This window comes from the organism of the source record quoted next, unplaced genomic scaffold (genome assembly GCF_019419815.1).
Source record: "Pyrus x bretschneideri cultivar Hongxiangsu unplaced genomic scaffold, Pyrus_bretschneideri_v1 Contig6, whole genome shotgun sequence".
Taxonomy (NCBI): domain Eukaryota; kingdom Viridiplantae; phylum Streptophyta; class Magnoliopsida; order Rosales; family Rosaceae; genus Pyrus; species Pyrus x bretschneideri.
Window position 1 is genome coordinate 10,506,356 of NW_025999798.1, and position 13,332 is coordinate 10,519,687.

At 36.0% G+C, this 13,332-nt stretch overlaps 2 protein-coding genes across 2 annotated transcripts; one reads left to right on the forward strand and one right to left on the reverse strand.

Annotated features, from left to right (window-relative positions):
• Positions 1-4,085: 4,085 nt before the first annotated feature.
• LOC125471231 (probable prefoldin subunit 2) lies at positions 4,086-6,904 on the forward strand. Its single transcript, XM_048571434.1, has 2 exons — positions 4,086-4,250; positions 6,194-6,904. Exon 2 carries the CDS (start codon positions 6,200-6,202, stop codon positions 6,644-6,646), a length of 447 nt encoding a protein of 148 aa, XP_048427391.1. The 5' UTR covers positions 4,086-4,250; positions 6,194-6,199; the 3' UTR covers positions 6,647-6,904.
• On the reverse strand, positions 6,820-7,742 carry LOC125471230 (preprotein translocase subunit SECE1-like). The gene has a single exon (XM_048571432.1). It carries the CDS (start codon positions 7,665-7,667, stop codon positions 7,125-7,127), a length of 543 nt encoding a protein of 180 aa, XP_048427389.1. The 5' UTR covers positions 7,668-7,742; the 3' UTR covers positions 6,820-7,124.
• Between the last annotated feature and the right edge of the window lie 5,590 nt (positions 7,743-13,332).

Consider the following 13,332-nt stretch of genomic DNA (forward strand, 5'->3'; position numbering starts at 1 on the left):
TATTTTTTTTTATTTTTTTTTATTTTTTTTTGCGGCAGCAGTCAATTAGGTATGCTTGCTTTTACCTTCTTGGATGTTTCCTTCACCTCCTCAATGTCAAATTTCAATTTCAGACTGAATGTATCTTCTCTGTATATGGAGTGGGATTGTTGCTTAGATTAATTAATTATGAGTTTCATTTTGGTTAATTGTTATGGGTTTTGTGTTTTGATTAATTGGCTTGTGCTGTTATTTTGGTCAAGTGCTAAAGAGTTCGTGTCTTTCATTAATTGATATGAGTTTTTGTTTTGATCAATTGACATGTGTAGAATTATGGAACGATATTATAAGCGACAACCATCAACGATTAGTTCAGATAATGTGGGTAGTTCAAGTTCGGATTATGAAGCGGATGTGAATCTAGTGAATCAAAAGAATGTCGTTATCAATCAGTCAGACCAAGATCGTATGGCTTATGACACTTGTTTGAATATCTCAATCAATTGCATTAAGTTTTTGTTGCGACAAGATCTTTATTTCTTTGTTTATTGTGATAGTGTCACTTCAAGCAACAGGGGAAATTATTTGGAACTCTTCCAATTTATTGCCAATCACAATGAGAAAGTTAAGCCGGTTGTGTTGATGTATTAACTCCCTCAGGTCAAAAGAATCTTGTCAATATATGTGCCATTGAAACCATCGATGCTATCATGAGTGACGTAAAAGATAGATTCTTTTCTATATGGGTGAATCTCGTGATTTTTCGACATTAGATCAAATTGCAATTGTTCTGCGCTATGTTGACAAGAAAGGGGATGTAATTGAACGGTTTGTGGAAGTCCAACATGTTGGCGACATCACTTCAAGTAAACTGAAGGAGACCATTGACTCATTCTTTTCTTTCAACAAATTGAGTTTTTCCAAGCTATGTGGACAAAGTTATGATGGAACTAGTAACATGAATGAAGAGTCCAGTGACCTTAAAACAAAGATTCTGAGTAAACAACCTTGTGAATTTTATGTTCATTGTTTTACTCAAAATCTTGAAATATGTCTTGTTGTGGCAGCAAAGAAGAATGCTGAAATAGCCATTTTTTTCACATATGTAATTAGTGCAATTAATCTTGTTGGAGCATTGTGTCACCGTCGTGATGCACTTGGAGAGCAACTCCATAAAGAGCTCAAGGAAGCTTTTGGAAATGATTTTCTAATGGAGAGAGGCATAAATCAAGAAACTAGTCTCAAGCATACTAGAGTATGATGCATATTGGAACTCATATTATGGTGTATTGCTCAATTTGATTTCCATGTTCTCATCTGTGGTAAAAGTTCTTGAATTGATTGTTGATGATTACTACATTGATAGTGTTGGTGAAGCATGTAGTACATTGAAAGGAATACTCTCTTTTGAGTTTGTTTTTCACCTCTTTTTTATGAGATCTATTTTGGAAGTCACACACGTTATGTCACTTGCATTACAAAAGAAAGATAAAGAGATTATGGTTGCAATGGATTTAGTCAAATCATGTAAGCAACAACTGCGCCACATGAGGAATAGCGAGTTTGATCTTTTGGTTGATAAAGTATCTTCTTTTTGTATCAAGCATGATAATGAAAATCCTAACTCAAGCATGATAAAGTATCTTCTTTTTATGTAGAGGTCTTTTTTTGTGGCATTGACGAGCAACTAACGGAGTTGGATGATCACTTCAATGAGGTAAATATTGAGTTACTTGTTTGTTTGGCATGTTTGAATCCAGATAATTCTTTCGTAGCTTTTGACAAACAAAAGCTACTTCGTCTTGTTCAATTTTATCCTCAAGATTTTTCCAATGAATACTTTTTTACACTTGAAGGTCAGCTTGGGCTTTATATTCATTATATGCGTCCGAGTTGTGATTTTTCTCAATTGCGAGGGATTAGTAATCTTGGAAAAAAAAAAAAAATGGTGAAGGGGATGCATCGAAATTTTAATTATGTGTATTTGCTCATTACACTTGCTTTGGTCTTGCTGGTTGCGACTGCAACATGGAGATCAATGGTTAAGGGATAGTTTGGTTATTTATATTGAGAAAGATGTTTTTGGTTGTATTGATAATGAAGCTATTATGCTATGTTTTCATAATATGAAAAGTTGTGTTGAACAGTTGTAGTTTGTGCCGGTCTTTTTTTACTGTGAATTATGAATGAAAGAACTATTGTTTGATGTTTGATGAATTATAAATGAAAGCACTATCGTTTAATGTTTCATGAAGTATGGATGAAATCTCCATCATTTACTTTTTCTCTCGGGAGGTTCCCTTCTTAGCCCAATCACTCTTCGCTTCAAGTCTTCATCGGTTGATGGTACAAGCCTTGAAGGAGGTTAAGAGACTAAGACATAAGCTAGACAGCTGATGAATCAGCAACAAAATCAAACCCCATTTTAGACGATGAACATGTTGCACAACCGAAAAGAGATGCCAAGATTCACGAACACTGTTTTCTCAAAAGAAATATTTCTCCACCGTGTAAGATTTTGTCGAAGTTGATCTCTGTTTTTATGTTTTTGAACTTTATAACGTCGGGAAGTTAGAGTTCACAATGCCTAAAAGCGTTTTCACGAGCAAAACACTGGTGGTTCTGAAGGTGGACTCAATTGAATTGCCTATGATTTCCTTGCATCAGTTTGTTTCTCAAGTCTCAAGTGCCTTTGTGTGAATCCTATAGGTATTGCATTAACCAGAAAGCTCGTCTCCAATTGCCATGTTGTCGAATATTTGGAAGTAAAGGGATATTTCCCAAAAGATGGTCAGGATTTTAACATCTCTGCTCCTGTAATCGAGAATGTTACAAAGAAAATGACTATTTGTATTGTTGTGAGGTCTTACCTTTTTCACCAACCTAAGCAGGGGATACACAAACAACTTTCCATGTCCAATATTGGTTCAAAAGGACTTGTCGTCTGGAATTTGTTAGGTTTCAGGAATGACGAGTTCAAAAACCATTCCTCTTAATAGAGAGACTAATTGCAGTTTGACAAATGAGTATAAACTTATATTTTGTGTTTTTATTAAGTTACTAGAGTTTGAATATCACTTTCCTTTCTTTTTGTGAGCCTTTGAGATGGATACAAAGTGATAAATAATCTGTTTCATGTCCATGATCTTTCTTGTTCATTAATTTGGTTTTCTAATTAGATATAACCTAGGATTTATCCTCCATGATGCTCAAATCTTGATGAGTGCTACAAAGACATGAAAATATATCTTCGGTGACATCCAATCTTTTCTCATTTGATGAATTAGACTGAGTGAATGATTTTTCTGCAAAATCTGAAACACGGTCACGTGACCTTATTATTTTACTCAAATTCTAATTATCCGAAACAAGTTTGTATAATCGAGATTGTAATGACTTTGTATTGTTGCGAGGTCTCTTACTTTCTTCACCAACATAAGCAGGAGATGCACAAGCAAATTTCCATGTTCAAAATTGGTTTGAAAAGGACTTGTCATGTGGAATTTGTTAGGTTTCAAGAATGACGAGTTTAAAAACCATTTCTCTTAATATAGACTAATTGAAGTTTAACAAATGCGTATAAATTTATATTTCATGCTTTTATTAAGTTACTAGGGTTTGAATGTCACTTTCATTTCTTTTTGTGAGCCTTTTAGATGGATATAATGTTATAAATAATCTATTTCATCTCCATGATCTTTCTTGTTCATTGATTTGGTTTTCTAATTAGATATAACCTAGGATATCCTCCGTGATGCTCAAATATTGGTGAGTGCTACAGAGATGAAAATATATCCTCGGTGACATCATGTCTTTTCTTATTTGATAAATTGGACTGAGTGAGTGATTTTTCTGCAGACCTGAAACACGGTCACGTAACGTTATTATTCTACTCAAATTTTAATCGTTAGTTTATTTTTCAATTAGTACTTATAAATATGATATATCAATTTTGTTGTCTTCTCTTATTATAACACATGATTTAGCTCTCACAGTTGCTCATAAAAAATTTCTCCGACTAACGGTGCTAACTGGAATGAACAAGAGGAATGAAAATGCAACAAACATAAGGATGACAGTGAAAATTTAGTAAACTACACAGGGTATTTGTGCAATTCTGCCAAAAAACCAAAGTAAAATACTCGCTGTGTCAAACCGCGGTTGAGCAGCGTCGTCATTCGCTTCCTCCGTCGCTGCCGCTCTCTCTATAGTCCACAGAGCCACCGTCTCTCCCTCCGTCTTCTCAACAGTTCCTCCGCGCCACCAGTCAGGTACGCTTCCTTCGCCATGGATGTTAATTTCGTCTTCTTTCATTTGAAGTACGATCATAGGGTTTCGAAACCTCTGATTTCTGTAAATTTAATCAAAATTAATAACTGCTTGTGTTTAACTGCGCCAAGAGCACGGAGAAAAGGGAGTGTTTGGGTACTTGGGTAGCTGCGATTTTCTGCTTAAGTTGGAATATTAAGATGTTCATCACTCATCAGTATCTGCAGAAATAGCTTAAGTTTTTCTTGTTGTATTCGATTCGAACTCCGATTCTGGATTCGTCTTCCTGAAACTGCATAAAGTAGACAAAGAAACAACATTTTTCGCATTAAACATGTAAATATTGGGAAGTTGGTACTAAGCTAAGCTATTATATGTGAATTTATAACAAACTATCCAATCGAAATCATAAAATTTCTTCGAGTTCTTGAAAAATTTAAAGATATTCAACAACCAATGCCCGTTATTGCATACATATGTTTTCTGAGCTTGTATAGAATATGAAAACGGCATTCATACACCATGATGGTGACATGTTCGCTGTATTTCTGATGGATTCCAAATTTCTAGTGGATTTAGCTTAGGGTTTTCGTTGGATTTCCCTGTTTAATATCTCACACTGTGTCAATTTCAGTATGAATAGGTGGTCTTAGTGTGTTGAAGAAAAATCATAGGACAGGGAGGGGAAACTTATTCTTCAAGATGAAACTAAAGTTTTAACCTATTCCAGCTTCATTTTGATCTAGGTAGAGATATAGGAATAGATTAGTAATCTTGACGCTTTTAGATTTAGTAAAGAACTGTTTGCTAAAAAATTATCTTGAATCAATTATTTTTGAAACATTTTTTTATTCTGGTTATTACGTACATCTTCAAAATCCAGCTCAAGATACTTTAGGGTTAAAGATAGACTCATTTGAAGACTCAAATTTCTAGTTGAGTTGTTACTGGAGTACATATTCAAAGGTCCAAAGGGTGCAACTCAATGTATCAAACGTAGTAGATATGCTCGTACAGGCCAATGTTTGCCTTGATATTTAACATTTGTTAAAAATCATATGGTCAGAGACTCAGAGGAGTTGCTAACAGCAGATTCTATGCATGTGCATATTTAGTGCAACCATACTATAGAAGATTCACAGAATCAATTGATTACTTAGATGTTTTCTCGTCAATTAACTGCTACCTACCACATATTGTTTCCGTCAGATAACAACATTTGGTCAAGGAGTATACGATAAGTTGACAACAGATTTTACGTATGTGTTTATGTAGTGCAAGTGTGCTAGACAGAGATGAGTCAACAACCAGAAATAGCCCCGGAGGGATGCAGTCATTTTGCATCCTTAGTTGGGGAGGGGATAGTATCATAGTCACACCAATTATAGTTACAACTAGGATAAAGCTCTTTTTCCTTTTCATTTTTTGTTGGGGAATGAATAAACTCATATTAGATGAACTTGTTTGTTGTCTATCATGTTGAAAAATTGTTTCCTGGTTGCAACAAGCTTTAAGGTTGATTTTTTTCCCCAAATGAAATAATGCGAGTTTGCTCCAAGGAGCATATGAACTTTGTCTGTGACTAATGGTAGATGCAGCCGCAAAATTGTGTTTGTTTTTTTTGGGGTAGTGCTATCCACACACCCATTTTTACTTCTCACACACCCTTCTTTGAATTTCGGGTCATCATATTGAATGAATTGAAGAAGATCAATGGCCAAAAGTTAATAAGGGTGTGTGTGAGAAGTAAAGTGGGTATGTGAATAGCACTATCCTTTTTTAAAATAAATTGCTTACACTGCGAGAACCAGGAAGCAGAAGCTTTACGGTTTCTACTAAATGCAATATACTGTATACCTTTTTGTTGTGATCTATCTTAGGTAGCGAATTTATGTTTATGTGGATTCTTCCTACTCATGAATACTGTTTGCTCCATCATTTGTAGAGAACCATGGCCACTAGTAAAGCTGAAGATCAGAAGGAATATGTAAATGAACAAGCAGTTGCAAATAAGTTTGCTGCTATGAGGTCTGAACTCAACCAAATTTACTCGAAAATCACTGAGCTAGAGATGGAAGCGAGCGAGCACTTGTTGGTCATCAATGCCATCCAGCCACTCGATCCATCCAGGCGATGCTACCGGATGATCGGAGGTGTTCTGGTGGAGAGAACCATCAAGGAGGTTCTGCCTGCTGTGCAGCGCAACAAAGAGGGGATTGAGGAGGTTATAGCTAGGCTGAATGAGGCATTGGAAAAGAAGAAAAAGGAAATCTCTGATTTTGAGGCTAAGTACAAGATCAGGATACGGAAGGAGCAGGGTGAGGAGAAGGATGATAACGCTCGGAAGGAAGGGACAGCTCAAGGAGTCCTGGTCGGCCCTGCTGGCGGAAGTGAATGAACGATAAGTCTCCATTTCTGTTGTTCTTCGACCTTTGTTTCGTCGTCACGAACCTTTTAAATGCAGTGTGTTTTTAAGTGTAGCACGTGCTAGAGATTTTGGGGTTTTGGTTGATCAGGGTAGAAGTTTACAAGTTACAACTATTGTACTGAATTATAATTGTATTTGTACCCTATTTAATTATGTTTTTCTTTCATTGGTAAAAATTTCAGGGGAAAAACACAAATTCGTAAAGTTAAACCACAAATTTTGAAGGATCCGTAATCTTAGCAAAGTTTTATGTTAGCTACTTGGTTTAATACACCGCGTTCGGAAATCAAATTCTCTTTCCTTTCGTGAAACACAAAGAAATGAGTCTCCATTACATGATGTACGGTCTGTCTCTCTTCCAGGAAGACAACACAACACATATGGGCCGGGCCGGGTATGATAGTGGGCCCAGAAGCCCAACATTATCACTCCTCTCTCATTCTGAGTCTCAGCTGAAAAAATCCTGAACCCCTCTCCCAACAAAAACCTGATCGGAAAACTCAGCCAAAACGGCATTGACAGTGAGCAAAACGACGCTGGAGCCGGCAATGACGCCGAGCACCACCCCGGTGGTTCCCAACACCTTAGCGAACGCCGGCCACTCGATCTCCCTAACTTCCTCCGCCACTCCGCTCAAAAAGTCCCCCTCTTTCTCCTCCTTCCTCTTCTGCATCGCTGCCTTGATCTCCTTCCCCAACTCGCTCAACTCGACCGGTTGACTCACGGCCGACTCTCCTTCCGCGGCCGATTCGTCTTCGGTGCTCACCGATTCCGCACCCGACTCGGAATTCGTCTGGCTTTCGTCGACGGCTCTGAGAAATGATTGTCTTCTGTTCTTCTGTGTTAGGGGCCGTCTGGGTTGGGATAGGGGAATTGAGTGGCTACCGGAACATGGCAGTTTCAACCGTACGGGTGAGTTTAGGCTACCGGATTTTGTGGGTGGCGAGAAGGGTGAGGTTACCGGGAACTGTACGAACATGCGTAGAGCCATGTTCTCGTGTTCCTGGGTGGTGGTAACTGGTCAGACTGAATTTGGATGGTGGTGGATTTCCATCATGGGTGCTTGTTTACTGGGTTGGGTCGAACTTGGGCTCTGTTTTGGAGCCCCGAATTCAGTTTTTCTGTTGTAACCGGTTAAGTTTAGCTTTTAGGTTTAGGCACACACTTTTTGAGTGCATACATGGAAGTAGATGTGAAATGACTTGTGTTTGTTATATTCGTCTTCACTCCTTATCTTAACAAGTCACATTTCATCAATCGGTTGTTCGAACCTGAATTCGACTAGTTAAAATAGCGGGTTACACTACTCGACGTGTTTTACCCATTAAGAAATACTTTTGGTGAGAATGGGTTTTGAAATTTTATTTTAAAGGTGAAACACCGAACAACAATCAATAAGTTCAAAGGTGAAACACCGAACAACAATCAATAAGACCAAATAAATCCAACTATAATCTTCTAATCATGCACTATCGAAAATTATTTGTATTTTCAAGATTCAAAAGTTAGTAATAGTAGTTGTCAGAACCGTGAGATATGAAGGGTAAAGTCTCACATAAGAGAATAAACAAATTGTGCAAGGGCTTGTTAAAAATTGTACACCTATTCAGGTTGCGTATTAATTTTATAGTAAGTCTGAGACAAGTATGGAAAATTATTACAATATTCATATGCTTCTAACGAGTGGAAACAGGTACAGCGCGCGCTTGTCAAGTTTGATCGCTCAACACCTTTTTTTTATAACATTTATAAACGCTTGTGCCGACTGCGATTTGATACAGTAGCATATATGCAATGTGAGAAGTGTCCTGACGCGTGCAAACAAGAGCACAAGAATATGTGCATGGCCAACAGGTGAAATGACAAAAAAATTCTGTTCCATTCCCGAGGAAAACCAAGTACGATTGAACTCATGAAACTGCAGGAGATGTAATATATAGTTTCCATCGGACCCAAAAAAGTTAAAAGCACATATGTATATGATTTGACAGAAGAATCTCCATCTGATATGAAGCAAAGTTTGTCAGATTTGTTGCTTTATTTGATCCAGAGGATCTTAGTTGGATTTTTTTTTTTTTTTTTAAGGATTTTGAAAAATTTTCAATTATATTTGTTCACCGTACATCGTGCGATCAGAAATCATTGTAAATTTTTTTATTTAAAATTAAATGTAAACAGCACCTGACAAAAGGCTACACAATATACGATGAACGAATATGCTTGAAGGATTCTCGGATCCTCACAAAGAGGATCCGATGAGGATCTAGCGAGGATCCAATGAGGATCCAGCGAGGATCTTCGCTCATAATTGAATGGAAGAGCATCCTCCATTATGAGGATCCTGGAGATCATCAAATTGTGTCCGTTCATTGTATATTGCACAACCAGAAGTTATTTTAAATACTTTTAATTTAAATTAAATATGAATAGTATCTGTAAAAAAAAACTGACCGTATATATACAATAAACGGATACGATTTAAGATCCTCCTGGCTCCATTGGCATAGCCTCCAACAGTCCCTTCCTCTCTCTCCTCTTTCCGTGGCAGTGCCATTGAGTGTAATTCAAACTACTGCACTATAACTCTACCCTCATTGGAGTGTTTCTGTACAACTACAAATACATATAGTTACTCCCTTTGAAGGGGATTTGCTTTACTGTTTATGGAGCGGGATAGATTATTGCCCATATATAACACGTATATTCATGTTATATCACCTATATGATTTCACATTTTGAGTTACACATATGGATAAAAACATGTAATTTATACGTGTGGTATATATGTGAGTAATAACACGTCTCGCTTTACGAACAGTGGAGCAGAATACTTGCTATAAAGTTAATATATATACACACACGCACGAAGACATATATACATATATATACTGTTATACGTATACAGGTATATTGCATGTGTGGAGTTTAGATACTTAATCCAAATCATGGGGTCCCCGGCAAAGATCTCTAGGTCCAAGAAAATCAATGTTAAGTTGATTCATATATGATCATCCATAACCCGACAATCCTCCCAACACTATTCCTGTTCTCCTGCTATTGCATTATTTTGCATTATTTGATTGTCAAGATGATGTGTGTGTGTGTGTGTGTATATATCCTGTACTTCTACATATATTATTTCGTTGTTTCTCCAAGTTTGTAGTCTGCCATCTTGTTAATAACCACTACATTTTCTTCCCTTTAATGTAGATTAATATCGTTTGTTCGGAAACAAAAAAAAAATAAAAAAATAAAACTACTATATCCTCAAAAAAGTTAATGACTACTACTAATTATAAGAGATAATCCAACTTCTCGGCCGACCTCTATTTCTATCTTATCACTTGATTCATCGATCCATGTACTCATAGATAATAAGTTGGATCCCCTCAATAATATGTTTGATAACTAGAAATATATTTTATTCAGTTTACAACACTTATTACACGATCAAACCACAAAATAAATATTGTACACACAAATATATCAACTAAAATATGAAAGAAATATTTGTTTCTATGACTCTTACCACTAAATCATTTCTATTCCATTTCATCTATGACACAAAAAATGTATCCATTAAAAAGATATGAAAAGTAAATATAACAAAAAGGATAAATAAATATGCACTTCAAGATAAGTTTCTCGTACTCAATACCATACATGTGAGCACCCGCGCCTAAGAATGTGAAGAAAATTGAGGTTATTTCCTCAACCTGTAAGAATGTGAGGACAAAGTCTCACATTGGTGAGAAACCAAACCATGCAAGAGTTTATAAGGAGTCGGGCTATACTCTTATATTATCAATTGATTTTATGATGGAATCTTATGTCACTGATTTTGTGCATCAACATATTCTTTATGGCATCTAAGAGCTAAAATCTTACGACATCATTTGATTCTCCCTTTTTTTTTTGTTTTTTCTCTTTCCAAATGGCTTGGAAGGACTTTATCCATCATGCCAATTGATTTTGAAGTAATACCTCTACTTCCTTCAATTTTTTCCATCCTGAAAGTATAAAGTTTTTTTTTTATTGGGGACGTGACTTGAAGCTGTTTTGAATGCTAAAACATTGACATTTTAATTTTAATAATTTTTTTATGTGTGTACGCATATGGTTCTCAACTTTTTATCATATCTAAGCACAGCATAAATACTAATGTCTAATTCCCCAATTGTTAATTATAAGCATGACTTCTTAATATTATCACAAAGAATCTTGATCTCGTTCATCTTTTTGAAAATTTTCCAAATAATTAAACAAACCTTTTTTTTTCTGAAAAAGTAAAAGAAGACCATAGCTAGGCAGTTTTCAAGATTCTCCTACATGATTGTATATAATTTGGCCTACTCGCTTATGCCTATCTCTCCAACTTGTGCATTTGCCATTTGGAATCATTTTTCATCCAGCATTATTCAGTTTACTTTTCAAAATTTTCAGTTCTATTCATCTCCACCCACAAGGGCCACAACCTAATGTCCATACTAGAAATATGAAATTAAGAGATCCTATAATATCTGACATAAATTTTATGTGTATTATATAGTATGTTCATTCTCTTTAACATCATTTAGTAATCATACTTATAAAAGATTATTCAATTTGAAAGTTGTTTACTTAATCATTGTGTCGGGCAAATTACGTTTTCATGATAAGTCATAAAAAATTTTATTCGTATGAATGATTAAATGGTCTTCAAATTTAATGAATTTTTCTAGAGATAATTTATAAATGATGATAAAGAAAATAAACTGTTCTAATTACGATATTTGTAGAGAAAATAATATCATATCTGTAAAATCCCACATCGCCTGGAGAAGAGGAGGTGATGTGCCTTATATGTACATGCTCACCTTGCTATAGTGAGACACGTGAGAGCGTGACCCAAAGCGGACAATATTTTACTATGCGGATTGGGATGTGACAATTTGGTATCAAAGCCACTCCCCGGCCGGAAGTGTGCCGACGAGGACGTTGGGCCCCTAAGGGGGGTGGATTGTAAGATCCCATATCGCCCGGGGGAGAGGAGGTGATGAGCCTTATATGTACATGCCCACCTTCCTATAGTGAGACACGTTTTGGGTGGAAGCCTAAGAACAAATATGTGAGGGAGTGACCCAAAACGAACAATATCTTACTATACGGATTGGGATGTGACAATATCGTTGTTGAATAATCTTATAAGGAGCCAGACAATTTCCATCTTAAAATAATGCAGATCACACTTAAGGACAAATGGTCTGGTGTTAACCTTACCTAAACCAACCAACTCTATGAATTAGTGTATAGTATAAAATAAGAAAGCAATAATTCCTTCTTTTCTTGTAGCTGTTGGGGTATACTTTCTTTGGATCCTTTTTACTTTGTCCCCCCATTTCTCTCGATTATGCATAAAAAACAGTATAACCACACTGATCAAATGAACCTTGTTTTACCACTTACTTGTAACTTTGGGTTGCCCAATGCCTCTGCTCAGTGATTTGTACACAGATTACAGAGCCGACCTTATTTTTTTAAGATTAATTTCTTTTGGATTTAGCCACAATATAACACACACACACACACACACACACAAATATCATTTCATGCATGATCGATCCATCCAAGTTTCTAATCAAAGCATGCACTTTCTTGGCTGCATGCATATCTTTTCCTTCATTTTTAAAGAGCTTTGAGTATGCCCATATATAACTGATGTTCCAAGCCTATGCAAGTTTTGTTATCTTCTTTACCAAAATATAGTCTTGTTATCTTAATCACCTTAATTAGGAGTAAAAGTTTGCTAAAAGTTACTATGGATAAATCTTTATTCTTTTGTCCAATGGTTGGCTAGAAGGGTGAGAAACGAGTGGTCATCGTTCTTGTAAAATACTAGTCAATCCTAACTCATGTATTGCGTTAAAATCATTAGTGTTTAGTAAATTAATAATTTTATTTGGATATATAAAATTGATATAAATGTAATGTGGAGTGTTTAATTATTGAGGGATCCCTCAATGCAAGAGGAGAGAGTTAAATTTTATGTGTCAAAATAACATTATTCGTACTAGATTTAATTGTTTATCAATTATCATAAGCCTTTGTTAGCAAACCACGTTAGTTTCATGTCAAGACGTGATCAATTCCAACACGCAAATGTTTAATTTATTTAATTTTCGGGTTCAGTTCTATCTCGTTAATCATTTCGGTTGAATTCATGTGAGAATGTGAATGTTATCTCATGTCTGTAAAAGTAGAAATTTTGCAAGTACTTAAAAATAAGTTGGGCTACTATTTATATTGTTAATTAGTTTTAGGATGTAATCTCAACTTTCTTCTGTGATCGATATTAGAGTAGATTAGCCCACATATGAAGCCCAACGGCCACACGTGGTTCACACCACTCAATTTGTGTTGTCTACATATTTGGCTTGAATATTCGTCACATGCAAGGGGCGTGTGAGGACGTGTAAGGTAAAGAGTTTGCAATCTGCATCGATAAAAAAAAACTTACAATAGTAAGGTGGGTTACTCTCCATATATATGGGTGGTGTGTTGAATAGAAAGATATATAGTCACCCTAATTGGCTACGCATGTGTCACTTTTCCTTTGGCAGCATTGTTCCATATTTCATCTCATTCATGCATGTTTTAGGGGTGGTAGAAGATACCAA